The sequence below is a fragment of the Vidua chalybeata genome, chromosome 4, assembly GCF_026979565.1.
Source record: "Vidua chalybeata isolate OUT-0048 chromosome 4, bVidCha1 merged haplotype, whole genome shotgun sequence".
NCBI lineage: Eukaryota > Metazoa > Chordata > Aves > Passeriformes > Viduidae > Vidua > Vidua chalybeata.
This window is the reverse complement of record NC_071533.1, coordinates 38,461,543-38,481,980: the sequence shown is the minus strand read 5'-3', so window position 1 is coordinate 38,481,980 and position 20,438 is coordinate 38,461,543. Positions and strand designations below refer to the sequence as shown.

At 40.0% G+C, this 20,438-nt stretch overlaps 1 protein-coding gene across 1 annotated transcript; it reads left to right on the top strand.

Annotated features, from left to right (window-relative positions):
* Nucleotides 1-696: 696 nt before the first annotated feature.
* On the top strand, nt 697-16,140 carry LOC128787394 (cytochrome P450 4V2). Its single transcript, XM_053941484.1, has 11 exons — nt 697-940; nt 3,205-3,317; nt 3,893-3,978; nt 5,474-5,664; nt 6,104-6,173; nt 7,179-7,305; nt 9,000-9,191; nt 11,040-11,142; nt 11,457-11,591; nt 11,761-11,940; nt 13,637-16,140. Exons 1-11 carry the CDS (start codon nt 727-729, stop codon nt 13,810-13,812), a joined length of 1,587 nt encoding a protein of 528 aa, XP_053797459.1. The 5' UTR covers nt 697-726; the 3' UTR covers nt 13,813-16,140.
* The last annotated feature ends 4,298 nt before the right edge of the window (nt 16,141-20,438 follow it).

The following is a 20,438-nucleotide window of genomic DNA, read 5'->3' as shown; positions in this document are numbered from 1 at the left end:
GGCAAGAGGGGTAGCAGTGTATGTGATGAGTTTGGTACTGTGAGTACCCAGGCACTTTGCAAGTAGGGGCACAGGTGCTGGTGCTGCCAGTTGTTTTACTGGCACCCTTTAGCCTGTGCCTGAGCGTTCAACAATGAGATCAGTAAAGGCCATTTGAGCTGAGATGCATCAGTGTGCTTTGCAGTGCTGCTGTTGATCAGGGGTTTTTATGGGCTTTGGTTTTTGTAACTTCTTGAAGCCATCAAACCACTGAAAAAAGGTATTCTCTATCTGGCCCTTCAGTTATCGTGTTAGACAGCACTGGAGTAGTTCTCTATGGCAAAATGGTGTTGAGCACCTGAGAACAGATTGAGAAAGACGATATTGAGAAAACTCATCTATCCCAAATCTGTAAAAAGGTGTTTTTTTTCTCTTGATGGTGCTTTGTTTTTCCTTGTGAGATATTGCATGGGCCTGCAAAGAAGGTTCTTGCTCCTCACTTGGCTTGAGCCAAGTGAGGGCAGTGACTGTTCCCTCTGGCTTGCCTGCCACTAGGAAATCCTAGAATGCAGCCTTTCCATAAGAGTGTTTTTCAACTCTGTTTATTTTCCTGGCAAGAAGCTACGCCAGTGGCCTGTGTGGTGGCTCCACCTCCTGCTCTTCTGGCCAACTTTTCTGCAGTGCCGGGTACAGTTAGCGCCAGTTTCGCAGCAGGGATTGAAGCTCAGAGCAGGAGGCTGAGAGGTGATGATGGAAATCGTGGAAGTACTCTCAGGGAGACCCCAGCTGCTGCCATGGGGAGCTGGGATTATGGCTCTGCTTTTGACAATTGTGACTGTGTGCTCCCTGCCCTCCCTGATGGAATACTGGAGGCAATGGAGGATGATGAAGTCCATCCCGGGTGTCAGCCCCTGCTATCCTGTGGTGGGAAATGCCCTGCTCCTCAAGCGGAAAGGAGAAGGTAATGCCAGCTCACACTGTAGCCCAGCTGTGAGGTCCCTGCACTGCCTGGGGTTTGCTGGAGGAACCAGTGGTGGTGAAGTGCTTGTGTGGCTGAGCTGTGGAAGGGGGGTGGGGTATCAGAGGATGTTGCTGTTTGCTCTCTGGGCAATCTGCAGAGGGGAACAGTGTGAGGAGTGGGCAGTGAAGAGGAAAGGAGAGGAACTGCATAAATGTGGCATTATTATTGGTCTCAAAGGCTAACTGGGGGTTAAATCTGACTGCAGCTGCTGCTGGGCTCAGACTGTCAAGCTGTTGGTAGGGTGGAGCATGAACGCTGTGGAATGTGATTTAGTGAGAGGGATGCGTGCTGTGGGCTCTTGCTGGACGTGCTGCTTCACAGTTAAACACTATGTCCTCATGACTTTTTGCTATGATCCAAACAAAGCTTGAAACAATTACCTTCCCCCAAGCAAGCATGCGCAAAGGACGTTAGCATGCCAAATTGTTTTTACCTTGGCTCACTTCCAGAATCATCTGTGACTTAGATTTATGTGTTGAGTGTGAAACAACTTGCTGAGCACGTATAGCACATCACTCAAAACCAAATCTTTTTGTTCTTGAACTGATGAATGGGACCTTCTTTTTGCCAGGTGCATGAGAGAGCGCTAATGTGCTAGATATTCCCTTTCTGTTTTAACTCATATTTTAACAGGAACATATTTTTTAACGAGTTTGTGGTATGAAAGTGTTGCTGAGTCTGCTGCCAGTGGCCCACACTCCTCTGTGTGTGTTTGGGATGCCTGTGTATGCCAGTTCTGCTCTGTGCCCATGTGTTGCTGGCTGTGCTGCTGTGTATGCTTCCAGAAGAGAGACTAATGGGTCATGGGAGCATGGTGAAGTCAAGTGAGAGTACAGCATTGGAATGCAAAATGCCCATTGCTGACCCATGCTGAGACACGGTGCCTCTGTTCACAACACTGTTATATCTTTCCTCTGGATCCAGTCCCATATCTAAGGACAAGTATGAGACATCTGTGGTGGATGTCAAGGCAGGCAGATTTCCACAAAGTTGACTTTGGGGAAGCAGTAGGAGGATGATAGGATGTTTATATGAGCTGGACTGAGAGAGGAATCTTCTTTTTTCTTTTTTCTTTCTTATCCTCTTTTTAAAAAATCTTCTTTAAAAACCCAAACCAAACTGGAACATTGCTTCTATCTCCAGAAAGCAATTTGATGTGAACTCTGATGTTCTGTGTGTTCCCTAATCTCATTTGTTAGCAGGAATCACATAACTCCCATATTTTAGTTAAAGAATCACATGGCTCCTATGTCCAGCCTTCTTTGTTCTTGTTTATTCATGCAGAAATGGGTGAAGTTTGTGGTTTATAATATTTTCATTAAAAATATAACAAAAAAAAAACCAAAAACTTTTCAAAAGGGTAAGGTTCTATAACAGGAAGGAAAATAACTTTTCATATGATGAGGAGTTTTTTATTGGTATTGCTAGACAGTTACTGGAAAATGTGCTATTTTAATCATGACAATATTAGGAAAAATATTTACTTTTTGTAAGAAAGCTGTAATTGGGGAAAGCTGTATTTGGACATTGGACATCTATTAGGAAACTTTTTTTTGGTTTTTTTTTTTTTGTCTGTTTGCTCTTTTTTTTTTTTTTTGTTTGATCTGGGGACCTTTGAATTTTCAACTCTGCAGAGGCTTGTAAAGGTGTCATTTGTTGTTTAAGCTTGTTTCTGAAAGGGCAAAGAAGTGTTTAATCCTTGAACCTTCTGAGAGTTGCCACCACCTCTAATATTGTGGAATGAACCTGATTGTCCTCTGTGATGAGATGGTATCAAAAATCTTTCTGAATCAAATCAAACACCATTTACTCTTCTTCCCCTGCCAGCAGATTCAGCTATCTCCCATGCTTTCTGTATAGCTGAATTAACAAGATATGGACTGGATAATTGCAGAATAATGTGGGAGGAGTATTTGCTGGGTTGCTGAGCTGACTGCTATGAAGTCCAACTGGCAGCTGGACAGCAGTGGTATCCCTCAGGTTGATCTGTGGCACAAATTGTGTTGTGAGTCTGTGCCTGAAGGGATTAGGACATCTGAATTGTAAAATCTACAGGTGCAAAATATGCTGCTAGGTCACAGCAGCAGGTTAAAACAAAAAGAAAATCAAAATTGCAGGGCACATGGTACAAGAGTTCATTACAGGAGTCTTGCTTATTTTGTAAATCCCCCTTGTTGAAGATCTACTCTGATTTTCTATTCCAGATTTTTTTAAACAGATACAGTTTTATTCTGAAGAGTTCAGAAGTTGGCCATTGTTCAAACTTTGGATAGGACCAGTGCCTGTAATGTTTTTGTATCACCCTGACAGTGTGGAGGTGAGTGTGCTGGTCTCCTGTCTATTCTACTGGGATGCAGAGCAGTGTCCAACATGGTACTTTCTATTACCTCAATGTAATTTTTGTTAAAAAGGGTTTAGACTGATGGCTTTGGGATAGTCCTCTGAGTTAGTGGTAAACAAAGGTGTAAAGTAAAGGAATATAAAAAGCCTAGTCAGAGGGGATTGGGGGGAATACTGAAGATGACCAGCAAATAAAAGCATCAAAGAAGCATCTCCATTAGCTTGGTTTTCACATGTGTGAAAGTTTCTGCTCCCAAGATCAGAACAAACAAGCAGATAGCAAGGAAGATGGGACCACTGAAATAAGGACAGAACATGATGAAATTCAGTTTGCAAAACTTGTGTCTCTTTGATAGACTTCTGCATTAAAACTTGGTGGGTCTGTTTTGATGCCACAAAATGTAGTCATTAGTTTTGCTGCCAACAGTGATTGTCCTTGATCTAGTAAGACAGTGCTGTTTCTCTGTTGGAGTGTTTATTGAAGAAATAGTGAAGAAATCTCTCTTCATCTAACAAGTAATATTTTTTCCTTGCTGTTCCTTTTTCTGACAGGTTATTCTGAACAATTCAAAACATATAGAAAAATCATACCTGTATGAATTCCTGCATCCATGGCTGGGCACTGGACTTCTGACAAGGTATAATGTACAATGAAATGAAGGTGCACTGCTGCCTTTTTGAAATTTGCAGGGTATATGATAAGAAGAGGTCTTGGTGGTAGGAATGCTGTATGTATTTCTGAACAAAGAGATTGTGTGCATTGCTTATCTCAGCTGGTCATATTGCAGACCAGTAGGATAGGCCTGAGGTTGGTGATGCTTTGGGGTAGGATCAGAGAATATCTGCACCCTTTGCTTAATTTAATTTATGAAGTAGAGGATCATGAGTAGTGAGCCGGGGTAGGAACATAAATCAGGAGTGGAGAAAGGAAGGAGCAGCAGTGTAAGGGTTTGGTGTCCTCCAGTCCTGGAAGGGCAAAGGAAGGATTGGTCTGGATGATGTAGATATTCAAGAGTCAGAGCAAGGTAAGTATGGAGTGTCTTTAGTACCTTTGTGCCTCTTCTGAATTTTTGAAAAAAAGTCAAGGTCCCAGTGTTAGTAGTTAACTTTGTTGCTTGTTTGGAGCCCTCAGAGGTGGACTTCTCAAGCTTCATGATGGGACCAGGGTATTATAAAAGCCAGTTCTGATCGTGTGGTATGGGAAGTGCAAGTTCATGTGAGAGTATGAGGCATGCATTTTATCCTGCGTTTTGTTCATGGCCTTTAGCAAGGCAGTAATTAATCAGTAGCAATGTGCAGAGGTGAAGTCTGTGAGCATCAGGCATGGTGTATCCTCACTGTTCTTCCTTACTGGTTGTTTTGTCTTCCATAGACATACAGAGGTATTTTTGTGCTTTCAAAAACATAATGGAGGAGAATGTTTCAGTCTCTGCTGATTAGGGGCAGCAGTGGCAGACAGCAAGCAGATATGCTGGCCTGTGGAGTGCCCCAATAGCAAGTTCACAGCGGCAATGGTGTGATAGTTTTACCCTGTAAGCAGAAGTGACAGCTGTGTACCTGTGGGGCATGTTATTTAGAAAAAGTGAACAAGGACCCCCAGGAAGATGGTGACTCTCATTGTGCCTCCATGCTTGTCATTGGCATGTGGGAAGTGATTACCTATGTCCAAGGAAGTAGATTGTAGCCATGCCTTGAAGCAGTCTCTAGGCCCTAGTTCTCTGCAGGCCTCATTTCATGGTCAGTGGATGAAGGCAACACAACTACTGATTCAGAGACATGGTGGGGTGGGTTGAGGCCTTGATGCTGAATAGCTGGTTTGGCCTCCAGCTGGCTTCTGCTTGGTACCTCTGAGCCTGTGCACTGACTAACAAGGATGTATTGTCTGGAGGCTTTTTGGTATCACCGTTTGTTGAGATCGCCTGGACAAATGGTGGTTTCTGCTTCCAAGAGACCTGGAGCAAGAAATATTTCCATTTGCTCCTTCCGTGGGGTGCTATGAACAGCTTGAAGGCACATCTACAGTGTGTCCATCTCTTCCAGGCTGCCGTATTCACTGGGCACTTCCTGTAATGGTGAGGATATTATTTTTGACTTGGAGTTTTTTAGCCTTCCTTCTCCCCATTAATTTTACAGCACTGGAGACAAGTGGCGGTCACGGAGGAAGATGATAACTCCCACATTCCACTTTGAAATCTTGAGTGACTTTCTAGAGGTCATGAATGAACAAGGAAATATTTTGGTGAAGAAACTTGAGAAGCATGTTGACAAGGAGCCATTTAATGTCTTTATGGACATCACTCTGTGTGCCCTTGATATTATTTGTGGTAAGTCCTGTTCAGTTATTGTAGTAGAATTGTGAATGATGCACAAGATCATGAGTTTAGCTGTGCCAGTTTGTGTAAGATGATTGAAGAGCAATGTCCCTGCATATTTTTAAAATAGATTTCCATCCTTCCCATCCTTTTTCCCAGGGTTTACTACTTGCATCTGAATAGCTGAGTTTTGGGACAGGCAGGACAGAGGTAGCAGTCAGAAGAGAAGTTTTCTTGAGGAGCAGGATTCCTGGGCATGGAAATACAAATAAAGCTCACTCCCTGCAAAGGGATATGCATATTCACTTGTTGAAGGGATGGTGTGTTGATAGTCAGAAGCTGGGAGCAGTAGTAACTCACTGTGTACACTGTGCATTACCCAGTGAGTTACAGTAGTAACTCACTGTGCATTTCACTTTGTACTTGTGAAATGTTGATGTTTTCCTTCTAGAAACAGCAATGGGCAGGAATGTGGATGCCCAGAAGAATAAGGATTCTGACTATGTTTCTGCTATCTACAGGTAAATGCACATTTTCCTTAGCTATTTTTTAGTTGAGCTGGAAATAATGCTGCAGCTGTCAGGAAGAAACGTCAGGGAGTCAGAGAGGGAGGGATGTAAAGCATTGGAACAGACTAACCCTGAGTCACTAAATACCCTGGAGGAGCTGGAAATACATGTTCCTGTTGCACTTAGGGTCATGATGTAGCAATGGACTGGGTTAACACTAGGTTAACAGTTGGACTCAATGATCTAAAAGGTCTTTTCCAACCTAAATTAATTTGATTCTATGATCTCACTCCTAACTTTTGATGGAGCTTGTTGAGACAGGTATGATAAAAAACAGGGGTAGATCTGAAGGGTTTGATTATCATCGGTTCCTTGGCCTTTTCCAAACTGTAGCACAAGTGTGCTTGAAGTTGGTAATAATTACTCCTCTGTAGCTAAAGCATGTGCAAGAGCTGAATAGCAATGACAATCAGCCCTTCCAAATGTACTCCACTTGTGCTTGAGTGTACTTTAAGTCTCATATTTTTCTTTTTAAATACATTGTAAGTCCTTTAATGTGGAGTCTGGTATCTGGATGTTCAAGTAGGAATGCAATGCTCAGAAACTGTTTGAGTTCTTGGGGCAGATATTTCAGGACCCTGTCATCAGTAGTCTTTACAACACTGTCAATGCTTTGCTGGAGGGGGGTGTGATGGGGTTGGATGACTTAATAGGACTGTTTCAAGAGGATTCAGACTAAATGAGAATATGTTGTCCTCAGAGATCAATACTTAAAGATATAAAACATGGTGATGCTGGGATAAGTAACAGAAATTTTGAGATGATGGAAAATCAAGACGTAAATGTGAATGGCCTTCCTTTCAAATAATGGGTTTAAACCTACACAATATGTTAAGTTCTACTTCATTAGGGTACATAGAAGTTGTTTTTTGGATTTTTTTTTTTTGATCTTGAAATGTGCTATAATTTGGTGGTTTTGTCTAGTACTGTTACATGATATAATTGTTTTGCCTCTAGGATGAGTGATCTAATCCAACGGCGACAGATAAGCCCTTGGCTTTGGCCTGATTTTTTGTATGTATTGTTCAAAGAAGGAAGAGAGCACAAGAAGAATCTCAACATCCTTCACAATTTTACAGATACGGTATAGAGTCAGTTAAAAATTATTTATAATTATAATTTTAATTGTTGGATTAAAGTTTTGCACTCAGATCTTCCAAATGGGAATGAGGTTCAGCCTTCTTGATATGCTGTCTCTCTGTTGGGATGCTGAGGAATTCCCTGAAAAGAAGACAAGAGCTGATTTCCCTTTCAGGATCTCTGCTGAATTCAAACAAGGAAGTAGACTACTCCAAGGGAGTGCCAGAACTTGCAGGTCCTTGACAACTGAAATAAACAACAGAAATTCATTGAAGTAAACATAGGGCTCTGCATGGTAGTGCCACTAGGTTCAGTCCTCAGAAACTGTAGCCTGTATTTGTTTTCCCCTATTTGGAACAGAAGTGCTGAGAAGAGCAAACACATGCAGGTCCCCACAGCAGCAGTAAGGAACTCCGATACAGAAATCATTAGGCATGCATCACTCACTTGGCATAAAATAAAGTGTTCTCTCACCTTGTTAGACTGTGGAAGTAACAGCCCTTTCTCTCACCAAATAATTCCTATGTTATTCCTGCCAAAGTTTGCCCTCTCAAATCTATTAGGATGTTATCAGAGAGGCTGCTTTACCTATGCATGTACCCCATGATGTCATTATATCAATGTCTCTGACAAAGGAAATAATCTTTGATCTTTGGCTACATATGATATGCCACATTGCCTCTGTGTTGTTTTTTCTTGTTTCCTTTTACTGGAAATTGCAGCAGTGAGTCATGAGACAGGCTCTTAACACTTGCACTCTTCCCATGCTGGGTTGGTGCACTGAATATAAGAAGCCAAATCTTAGAAGATGACAAAGGACCATAAATAACAATTGCACCTGTGTAGGTGATGACAGCAAGCACTGAGGTGAAGGATGAGTCAATATGTGACACACATGTGTGTTCAGTGAGGAAAACAATGTGTGTGTGTGTGTGTAACTGTATTTTTATTTCCATTCAGTGACTCCTCCAAACAGAAATGCATACTCTACACCCTTTTAAATTATTTTGCTGTTTTTAAGAGCAATGCCAGTTTATTGAAGAGTCCTGTTTTGACTTTGCAACAACAATGGCAACAATAAGAAATTTATATCTGTTACTGGGTCTGTACTTTGACCTAAAAAAGGGAAATTCAGCCATTGCTCTCATACTGGAGAAAATTTGGGAAGCTTTAGTATAGTGGGTTCAGCAATATTGTGTGTAGTCTTGACACACGGTTCTGAGATGCCCTGGCTTCTCTTCAGTTTCCTGAGTTTTTTGGAGGTTCAAAGTGAGATCTTTCCTTAGTTCTCAGATGGGATAGAGAAGATCTTATGGTTATTAATGTGATCACTCTGTGGTGATTTTTTTGATATGCTGTTGCCGTTGTTGGCGTTCATTATTGGTGTGTTCCAGATGCTCTGGATATGTTTATACTTCTTGATGACCCCCAAGTTGTTTATGTAGTTTGGCTTTCTATTTTCTTGATCACACAAAGGCTGTTAAAGGTTTATTGCTTGAGGCAAGAAAGATTGGTCATAATTCACTACTAATAAAAAGTCAGTTAAATTTCATGACCTATTGCTGACAGCTGTGCTAACTAGCTCATGTAGACAGCTACAGATGGATGTTGTTTTGATAAGTTAGGACAAAACTGTGTGAAGCAGACGGCGCACTTGTGCTGAATTCATCATATCTGATGTAATGGTTCTAATCTCAGGTCATTGCAGAAAAAGCTGAAGAACTTAAAAAGACCCAGCAAAAGAAACATGATAATGATGGCAACTCTGAAGAAACTGGTTCCAAAAAGAGAAAAGCATTCCTGGACATGCTGCTGAATGCAAAAGATGATGAAGGGAAAAAATTGAGCTACAGGGATATTCGTGAAGAAGTGGATACTTTCATGTTTGAGGTAACCAAGGGATTAATTGGTTTATTGTTCATTTTTGCTGCTGTTGTTGTTGTTGTTGTTTTGGAAGGTTTTATTTGCTGGGGTTTTTTGTTTGGTTTTTTCCTCCAAACCCAAGACTCAGAATTTTCAGGTGGTGACTCTTGTCTTAGTTTAGGAGGTTGCTTTTAGCATGATGTTATTTAAGCCCTGGAAGCCCAAGAGAAAATCTCAGTTTCTATTCTACAGAGGTAGGATAGAAGCATTGGTATGCCCTGGAAAAACTTTGGACAATGCATATGTGGTAGGCCCTGCCTGTGTGAGCAGAGTCTACCCATGAAAGCAGGTGAGAAATGAAAACTTAATGGCTGACACAGACCATGGGCTCTTGCCTTTTGTTGCAAACTTCATTAACACTGAAGAGAGCTCAAAATAGTTTCACTGTTTTGACTTGCATTTTGTTATGTCTCCTCATATTTTTTCCCTTGCTACATTGCCTGCAGTCTTCTGGTTCTGTTGCTCACTGTGCATCAGTGCTTCATTTTGTAGAAACTCATCGTAGAATGGCTTGGGTTGGAAGGGACCTTAAAGATCACCTACACTTACAACCCTCCTGCCATGGGCAGGGATGTCATCAACTCAATTAGGTTGCCAGGTCCCCATTCCACCTGGCCCTGGACACCTTGAGAGACAGGACATTCAAAACTTCTCTAGACGACATGTTGTTCACTAGTCTCTGAGTAAAAAATTTCTTCCTAACATCTAATCTAAATTTTTTCTCTTTTAGTTGAAAATCATTCCCTCTTGTCCTATAACTACCTGCTCATGTAAAATGTCATGCTCTCTCTTTTTCCTCTCTCTTTTTTTTTTTTTTTTTTTTTTATAAGTCCTCTCTAACTCCTGAAAGGCCACAATCAGGTCTTCCCAGAGCCTTCTCTTCTCCAGGCTGAACAACCCCAACTCTGTCAGCCTGTCTACAGAGAAGATGTGTCCCATCTCTCTGATCATCTTCAAGGCCCTTCTTCTTGTGTGGTTCCCTAAGGGAGGATCTGAAGAAGATTTTCCTGAGTTTTCCACACACTTCCATTAGATGAACCTGAATTCTCTCAGAAGAGCTTAATTCATAGAATCATATTAATATTGTTGTAACCTAGAGAAACTCTATTCTCATCTTGCCATTTCTGTACTACAGCAGCATTCTGAACTTCACCACAAGTGTGCTTTTTTAGTATCAAAATCCTTTTTTGGTCAAATTTTCCCTTTTCGGTTTCTCCCTTTTTTATGTTTTCTTTTTTTTTTTTTTTTTCTTCTTTTTTTTTTTTTTTTTTTTTTCCCTTCCTTCTTTGGTTCACCTTTTGTCTCTCCCTTCCTTTCCTCTCCTTCCCACAGCGCTGGGAACTAGTAGTTGATTCCCTCAGAGAAAACCAATTATTTTCCCCTATGGCTACTGTATTGTGTCTTATAAGACCATTTTTAGATACTTTTGAAAAGGTTACAAGTTGTGTCCATTGTATCTCTCCTGTGACAGTCACTGGTCCCCCCAGATGTTGACTAGACAGTAACCAAAAAGATGAATATGCATCTGATTCATTGTGTAGATACTGATAGTTCATGCAGCTCCTGAGAATCAGAAGAGAGGGATTTTAATTGGGTTATTTCAATTCTTTCCCCTTTTGTCAGAACAATCATGGATCACCTTTTATCTTGATAGTTAGTGTGTTGAACAATTCACTCTTGATTCTTGTTTTTATCATGGTCACGGGAGTAATAATTCTCACTTTTCCTACGAACTGCACACCTAAGTATTTACAAAGCCCACTGGTACATGGGAATAGAGTTGAAGTGAATGTCTTTGTAAATCTGGACCTGTAGGGCCATGATACAACAGCAGCTGCTATAAACTGGGTCTTGTACTTGCTTGGACATAATCCAGAAGTTCAGAAGAAGGTTCACAGGGAATTGGATGAGGTGTTTGGTAAGTCTTCATTCCCCCTTCATTGGGGTTTTGCTGCATTTGAGAGTGGAAATGCGTTAAAAGCCTAGAAGTAGACATGCCTTCTAGAGCTTTCAGCAGCTAGAGGTGGTTGGGATGGGTGTGGGAAGGTCTGTTGGGGTGTACAACCAGCCATATATCTTTGGGGCAAGATATGCATGTTTAATATATTTGTAACACCTTCTTGTATGGAGTTTTGGTGCATGATGAAAGTTTCTGGGGGGATCCAGGATGAGTTTGTTTAGCCAAAGATGGGGAGTTTTGGTCATGGTCATCCCATATTTGTTTTTGGACAGATGATGCTGAACATCCTGTTACAGTGGATGATTTGAAGAATCTTCGATACCTTGAATGTGTTGTGAAAGAAGCTCTTCGTCTCTACCCTTCAGTTCCCTTGTTTGCTCGTACCTTGAAAGAAGACTGCTGCATTAGTAAGTGGTCTGTGTTTGCCACTTTCCCTTGTGTTAGCATTTCCGCAGTGGAGATGTTTCCCAAGAAAAGGGCAGCATTGTTTTTTTTTTTTTTTTTTACTGTTCTGTCGTGCATAGGAAGTCACTTGTTTGTTGTCTTGACTCTTCTCTCTTTCTCTCCTCTCCTTAGGGGGATATCAGATACCGAGAGGTGCAAATGTCCTCATTTTAACTTATGCCTTGCATAGAGACCCTGAGGTCTTCCCTGACCCTGAGGAGTTCAGACCTGAGCGATTCTTCCCTGAAAATTCTAAGGGAAGGCACCCATATGCTTATGTGCCCTTCTCAGCTGGTCCCAGGAACTGCATTGGTATGTATTTGGAGAGGAAGCCCTTGTAAGGTAACAGTTCTGCTTTTGAATGTGGTAACTGAGACAGCAACAAGTACTGTTTTTACAGTGTTCTTCCTCACTCTCCACCCCTGAATCTGGGCACTGTGTGCTCTGCAAGCCACACACTTCCATTAGATGGACCTGAATTCTCTCAGAAGAGTTTAATTCATAGACTCATATTAATACTGTTGAGCTGCCCCATTTGTTTCTTCCAAGGGATTTCCTTTCTTCCTAGGGACCAGTGTCTATCATGCTGATGTTTCTTTCTCACTGCTGTGCAGCCTGGCAGCATGTTATTGGGTTCCTGTGTTAAGACATGATTGCTTCCTAAATTCTCATCCTCAGTGTCAGCAACACAGAATGAGAGAAAACACATATCCTGCACCTGTTTTGCTCTGGAAACAGCTTGTCTGTCTCTCAGGTTCTCAGCTGGATGTCATGAGCTTCTGAGCTGGAGCATGCAATCTGCAACTGATGTATTCTTTCCCTATTTCTGACACTGTAGTTGGTTTTGTGTTTTCTCTGTCATCCCAGAACTTGTTAGCACTTTCAGATGCCACTGAGATGCTTGGCATTTATCTGTGCATCAAGTAGAGGCAGTGTTGTTTATATTGTAGAACATGTGAAAAGACTGTTCCCTGCACTGATTTTAAGTGCAGATGGGGAACATCCAAAGGTTGTCATGCCATTACGATAATGGGAAATATTACTTCTTTTGGGTTTTGGTTGTTTTTTTTTTTTTTTTTTTTTTTTTTTTTTTTGGTTTGGTTTCTGTTTTTGGGGGATGTGATTGGTTTGTTTTGATTTGTCTCATTGGTAGTAGGTACCCTTTTCCATAAGAGCAGTAAACTAGGTCTTTCCTTGTTCCAAAGAGAAATCTAATTTAATATAACATGTCTAGCTAGGTCCTGAGTGTGCATGAACATTTATAGGACAAGTAGTTCATTAGTATAACTGCAGGAGTGCATTTTGTGTACATATGTACGGATTTCTGTGTATATAATCTGTATATAATCTGTGTGTAAAATACAGAGGGGAGAACATAAAAAGTTCTTAGCACTGCATTTTGTGTCCCACCTCCATTTGTCTCCGTCTCTCTGCCTGGATTTTGGCACTTGGTCTGGTTTCCCTCACATTTCTCTGTTCTCATGTTTCCTCCTGCACCTATATCTGAACTGTAAATTGAACTTTGCCCTCTGTGCTACCAAATCATCAGTGTGTATGAGGCTTAATGATCACTGAAGGAAGGTCTGTCTGTCATTCTGTTGCAGTTGCATCTCCTTTGCTCCTCTACACATATATGGAACCATGAGATTTTTCTCTCCCCACAGTCCCTGTGCTGCATCTTCTGCTCTGGTCTGCTATCCATCCCCCCTGCCTAGTCCTTTCAAAAGACGTGACAAGGCTGTGTTTTGTAGTTGTTCCATATAAAGGGCTGACTGTTTCCATGTTGCTGTTTGAGTTCTGTGTACTATGGGAAGGAGGACGTACTGTGGATTATCCCAAGAAGGCCAGAGTTTTCATGCAGAGAAAAATGCTAGTGTTAGTTGTATCCATATGACCTTGATTTTGGCCTAAAGCTAGTTTTGTTCTTAAGTCCTGTGAGCATACAAGTGCAGCAGCTGTTGATGCAACCTGACAATAACTATTTTTTTTTCTGCCCTGTAACTCATAGGTCAGCGCTTTGCACAAATGGAGGAGAAAACTCTTCTAGCCCTCATTCTGCGGCGCTTTTGGGTGGAATCATGTCAAAAGCCAGAAGAGCTTGGTTTATGTGGAGAATTGATTCTTCGTCCAAATAAAGGCATCTGGATTAAACTGAAGAGGAGACCAAACGCTGGACCAGAATGAAAGGAATTTCAAGAGTTTACTTCCAAAAGTTTTCAAACTTTGAAAATTTAGGTTGAGACATATTTTAAAATCAAATATTTTGATGTCAGTCCAGCAATTTGTTAAAACTAGTTGTTATTGTTTCATTAAAAAGATGTAGTAATAGCCCTAGTTGATCTACTTTTACAGTGCTTGTGAACTTCATGTTAATCTTTGAAATGCAAGTATTTAATCCTTAAATTTTAGTGCCTTATCTGCTCAGATGAAACTATTCTATTGCCACAGTGCCACAAAAACTTGAGCTATGGTAATAACAACAGCAATGCCTGTGATGAAGTGAACAGTTTACATGCCATAGCATTTTCTAAGTAACTGGAAGTCTCAAATGTTTGTAAGGCTTTCAGTTTTCTTTGGTTCTGAAAAACACAAGTGGTAATCCTCTTCTTGGCACAATTTTTTTTTTTTTTTGGTGATGACTGCCTCTGTAAAGACCAAGCAAAAATGTCTGATAATTTCACTCCTTCTTGGTAAGTAAGCATTTAAAGTAGTTTGTAAGAAGGGAGTGCTCTGAATAATTTTTTAGCAAACTGTACAAAAGCATTGATTTGTATTACCATAGCGGGAACTAGACAGTATGCAAATTACATACAAGATTTCATAATGGCAAAAGCAATGTATTATTACAAACTGAGAATAAACTCCTACTATGCCTCAATGTGGGCTGAAATTGTACCTGTTGAAATTGCATGCCTGCGTGCAGGTAAATTGCTGATGAATAATTGTTTCTTAGCATCTGTTCCTCTAGGGTGATCAATTAACTAGATTTTACCGTGCTGGTCAAAGCTGAAACAATGAGCCAGTGTGCTCTTGCCTTCTAATGCCCTGAAAGCAACATACAGAGATTTTTGCTAATTGATGTTGAAGAGGAATTACAGTGATAGAATGAAGTGCTTGTGAAAATTTCTGATTGTACCTTCATTACAGGTCAAAATCTGCTACAGGCCATATAGCTGGAGAACAGACTCTCCACGATTTTTGCAAGCTCTTAAGAAAAAGCTGGTGCTAAACTAAGCTGAGTTCCTCTAGCTGGTCTGGCTTTACTTGTGCCCTATGCTTTGGGGCTTCTTTTGACTGGTGTGTGTTGGTCCAGCACAATACCTGGCACTGTATGAAGCGGGGTGCCCACCAGTAACCACACTCGTGTCTTTAGTTGTTTTTGCCACTTGGCGGTGAGGGCTTTTGTTGTGTTGTTGCCTTTAGGTTGTTCTTGGGCTGTGGGCAACCTGCAGAGGGGGACTGGATAAGAAGCTGGAGGTCAGAGCTGATAAAACTAATATGGACTGGTCCATTCTAATGATTAATGTGTTATAAAGTAAGAAAGGAGTAATCTGTTCTTACTCATTTTGTTGACATTTACAGATTTTTTTCTCTTGTCTGTTTCTATGTTTCCTTTTAACAATATATAGTCAAAAGACAAAAGAGCCTTTAACAATAGTAATACTTGCATTCTTCAGCCTTCTTTTTCAAAGATAGGTTTCATTGCTGTATAATAACAATAATTTCAGTTTCCAGGGCTGAATCTAAATATTGTCTTCTTAATAATGAGATAACTTTTGAGACCACCTCCATATGTTAATGCATGTAATACACATAACACATATTTTCCAAAGAGACTCTAAATTAAGGAGACACTCTAAATTCTTTCATGGTTTGGGGTACTTGGCAGTGTGAATTTTCAAGGTAAATAAGATTAGCATCCAGAATATGTTTTCTCAGGAGATTTGGCATGTAGTTGAAAACTGGAGAGGTACCTCATGTCTTAAGCTATGTACTTAAGTTGAGGATTTTCAAGACAAATGAAAACTAATATTATTTCCTTTTCTTCTGTGGGATCTGTTTTGTGTAAACAATTTGTAAGATAGACCAAATTATAACAATTTTTTTTTCCGTAAGATAATTCTTATGACTTCTATCTACACTGATCAGTATTTTTTCTTGCGCTTTGCTTTTGTACCATGCTCTTCTCGTATAATGTGTGTATATCTCCTATAATTTCCTTATACTCTCCAAAATGGACAAGAAAATAATTGAGACAAAACCTGGATAAAACTATAAAAAGAAATTCATTATGAAAAGTACATAGGCTCAAATGCTGGCACAAGGATGCCAATGTGAAAAATCCCTATTTAGTGATGCACAAAGTGTCTTTGCCAAGATGAGCACTGATGTAATCCTGTAATCTTTGTGTTCTGAGCGGTTCTGAAATGGCAGTGATCTCTTATCTTCTGTTGTGAAAATTGGTTCTGAGGCAATCTGACACTGCTAAGGAAATAAATATTGAGGAAAACAGTACTGAACATACAGCCAACTTTGTTCCTGCTGGGTAGATGTGAAATACCTTGCATTGTCTAGTGTGCTTTTATTAGGTTAAATCATGTGGTGTGTAGTTGTTGGTAGTGGTCAGCAACAATCCTCTGGATGTAGGGGTGTGGAGGCCTGTGAACTTAGTGGGGAGAGGGCAATGGTGATGCCCTGGAGAGATGGCTCCAGGCACTCATAGCTCAGGGTGAGGAAAGAAGGTTCCACCATGGTGCTCTGCAGCACCGTGCTAATATATCCTGATTTTGTCCTTCCCATTGGCCCATTGGCCTTCCCTGTTACCAGTATATGGTGAAGTTCTAATAAGTTCTCCCTTCCCCGTTACCCCATTGGTTTGTGTAACCCCGCCCATCCACCCTTGTTGGTTTCTGTCCTTTGTACCGCCCCTGTACCCTCATCCCATTGGCCCTGATGCTCTTCTCTGCCCCCTCTTTTCCTGTATTTATACTCCAGATCCTCCCCTGTCTTTGGTCTCTGGACCCTTCAGCAACACCTGAAATGAATCACATTGGAACTCCATGCCTGACCCTCCCGTGTCTTCACTGCCGAGCTGCTGCGTGTGTGTGCGCTGGTGCTCTTGTGGCTCCTACCCATTGGTGCAAGATGTTCTCAGGGAAGGTTACATCCACCACCATGTGTGACACAACATGGGGGTTTGTTTGTTAGTTTTGTGGGAGCTTTTGTTTGTTTGTTTAGGGGTTTTATTGTGTGTGGGGGTGTTTTTTTCCTCTAGGATTGTGGAACACAGCATGGCATTGCCAGGTTTCCTGATAAAATAATGGGACAATAAAATATTGTGTAATAAAAAAGGCATGTGCATAGTAGCTGTTTGTGATCTTTCTCCAGAGTTCTAGGTATCTGCTGTGGTATTAAGGTAGCAGCTGATCTCTAAACCAAAAGATTATGCTGTCTATAAAGATCCCTTTTGTGTGGTGTCAGAAAGGACATGACTTTCTACTGGGACGACAGAAATGGAGTGTGTGAGTGTTTCTGGATCATGGTTTACAGCTATTACGAGGCACACTGACAACAAACAATGTGTGACCTCCCTCGGTTGGGAGGTTCTGCTTGAGAGCACCTGCAGGTGCCTGAGGCACTAGAATTTTCCAGCCACCTTTACATAAACTGCTTTTTGGCCTCTGAAAGCTGCATGTTTTGGACACATGCAGGAGGTGGAATAGTGGTACATACTAGATATCCACCTGCCTTCCTGAATTTAATCCTCATGCTGTAAAAGACAAAACCTCATATATAAATGTTAGTACAGCTGTCATCTCCTCTTCCAGCAGCTAAAAGGGTCAGAGCCTTTGGAGAATGCTACCTCAGTTTTCTTCCTAAAAGAATATTTGTGCCATGCCCTGACAAAACTCCCAGTATAGAAGTACCTCAGTTTATAGTCAGGTCATATTTAGAAGATGACCTTCATGGTCTGCATGGCTTAAAAAATTTAAATCTAAATTAACTCACTTTCTAAACCAAAAAACTACATACATCCAAGATTCTTTTGAAAATGAGTCTCTTATTTATATTCTGCTAAGTATAACTCTATCTTTTGTTCAACAAATGGACTTTTCTATTTGATGCCTGGAGTATAACTTGTGGAGATATTAAATGTTCATTAAAATTGCAAAATATTTTAATCAAAGAAAGGCAAAAGTTATCAGTTAGCAAAAGACTCAGCATTTGTTGTATGCCCAAATGGCTTGATTCCAGGCTAGTAATTGACATACAATGTATAACTTGCCCAAGAATTACTGTTTGGCAGTTTACAGGCCTTGATCAAGATACTGGGACCCTTCAGTGTATGTTGAAACATTCTGTCTTCTCTAATATCTAACAATAACTAGCATCAGGTGCTTTAGGTCCAAAAAGTAAGGCCTTGGGCAGTAATGTGATTCTCCTTTTATTAAAAAAAATGGCACATCTGATTATAAGAAAAAAATCAAAGAGGACCTATGAAATGACAAACCCAGTAGCTAATTGTTGTTTAATATTTGCAACTGTCTTCTATTTCTTTCATATGATCCTGAATTTTCTTTGCATTGATTTCTTATTTGACATCTGATTTGCAGATTTTCTGGGCTCTATTTCTAGGAAGACTATTATTGACATGTAATTTCAGAATATGTAACTACTAAACTGTTTTTAATTTGATAAAATACACAATGCTGCACCATTCCCAAATCACTCAATTATTCTATGTATCTTTTTGCAGCCATTTTAGGTGGTATCAAGTCAAACAGAAGATTCTGCCCTAGTGAGACAGTAGGTTCTTCACTCAGATAATGGCATCCTGACTCAGATGAAAAGGCTCTAGATTGTTGATTGTAAGAAGAAAAGATCAAGATTTAGATTTAGAGTTTGTTTTAGCAGCATTTGATATTTTATTTCTCTATCTTCTTTGTCATATACATAATGATAGCCATGAAGTTCTTCAGAATATTTTTTGGTTGGTTGTTTTTTTTCCGACTGGAGCATTCAGGTTCATTAAATTATTGCAGTATCCTCATTTAAATGGAATAGGGTGTGCATAAAGCCAAATCAAAATGAAAATATGTGTTGTTCCTACCATACTGGTGCCTTCCTTCCCTTATTTCCTCTGAGAAACCTCTCTTGCTTCACATCACAACCAGCAGGTGTTGTCTCATCACAGAGAGTAGATCTTCTTCTACGTTGAAGTTGTTTTTTGAATAGGACTGCCAGAAGAAATGTGGGATTTGGTTCTGCTAGGCAGAATTAGACCTAAATCAGACTAGAATCCAGTCATTTATTGCCTGAGGTGAAACAGTTCAGTAATTCCTGCCATCTTTGCAGGAATGAGATTTGTGCATGGATCACAGTGGAAATCAGCAGAAAGCAGTATCAAGCAAGTGCCAGGGAGATGTCATCTTAAAGAACTAGCTTAGGCTGAAGCAGGTTTTGGTTTTTTAACTGCCAAGTCAAAATGAAGCAGAGTCAAACAGAAGCAAACTTTTAATTGTATTTTAGTTTATTCAAATAAATTTTGAATGTCAATCATCAAAAATGTTTCCATTTATAAAAATGTTTTGATGAGCTCTTCTTTTATTTCTGCTTTCTGAATTACTCAACCTTAAATGCAACATCCTGATTTAGAATATGGACAGCTAAATTCATACAATGAGGGAATTAAGACCAACTCCACTTATATGTGGAGCCCTTACTAGTCTAAGGAGTATTAGATAGTTTTGGCATTCTATGCACTTTACATTTCTAACTCTTCTCCTAGATTAAATCATATAATCTCTGGATTTCAGAGAGGCTCAGGAAACACATACCAGCTGAGAATTTGTTGCAGCATATTTTATAATTTGTCCTATAATAAACAATAACTCACTCATCATAGAGTCCATAATACATTTTTTCTATGTACAGAAGTATAATTTTTTGGTTTGACCAACAGCACAGCAGTGCAAAAGGGAGCATGTCATGTGAGTAGCAAGCCCAGTGAAAAAAATGCATTTATTTTCCAAAGTGATCATGCTCCTTGTGCTTCTCTTTGAATAGCATTTCTGCTTTATTTCTGAGCTTCACCACCAAATCCAACTGATGCCCTTACATATGTAATTAAAATGACATTTGGTTCTAGAAAGACTGATACCTAAATTTGAGAACTGCTGCTTTAAGAAAATATTTTTTCTTCCTTTTTGTTTATTCCTCAGTAGTTTGCTTCTGAAACAAATGACCATTTCCAGAAGATGCCCCTTCCTCAGACAAAATTCTAAAATATAGAAAATGGATTATAAAAATGAAATCTTACAGAAACTTCTGATGAATGTGGATATGACTACATGTTGCATGAATGACATGCATGTTCTGGGTAAATTTTATGGTCAATCTGCTCTGGTTTTCTGCTTTTTTGAAAGGCATACCTTATTTCCTTATTTTTCCAAAAGGATATAATTGGAGGGGGGGGGGTTGTGTTTTTTTTTTTTTCCTTGGGTTTTTGTTGGTTTTTTTTGGTTTTTTTTGGTTTTGTTTTTGTTTTGGTTTTTTTTTAATTGTTTTTTTGCTTGTGTTTTTATTAAAACAGTAACAAACTGGAATAAGTGCCCCATATCTGAATAGGAAAGCCCAGACAAGAAATGAAAAGTGGAGAAACTAACTTCTTGGGCAAAAGTTCTAACCCGTTTGTGCCACCAGTTGAAATGCAGACAGATACACAGGCAAAGTAATTATTTTAATTGAATAGTAATATATGTTGAGCAACACAAGAAATGATAAGTTCAGCTTACTTTGCAAATATTCAG

Coding starts and splice junctions, on each gene's coding strand:
- LOC128787394 (XM_053941484.1), top strand. CDS start 727: ATGATGGAAATCGTGGAAGTACTCTCAGGGAGACCCCAGCTGCTGCCA. Junction 11,143..11,456: donor GGAATTGGATGAGGTGTTTG/GTAAGTCTTCAT, acceptor GTTTTTGGACAG/ATGATGCTGAACATCCTGTT. Junction 11,592..11,760: donor GAAAGAAGACTGCTGCATTA/GTAAGTGGTCTG, acceptor TCCTCTCCTTAG/GGGGATATCAGATACCGAGA.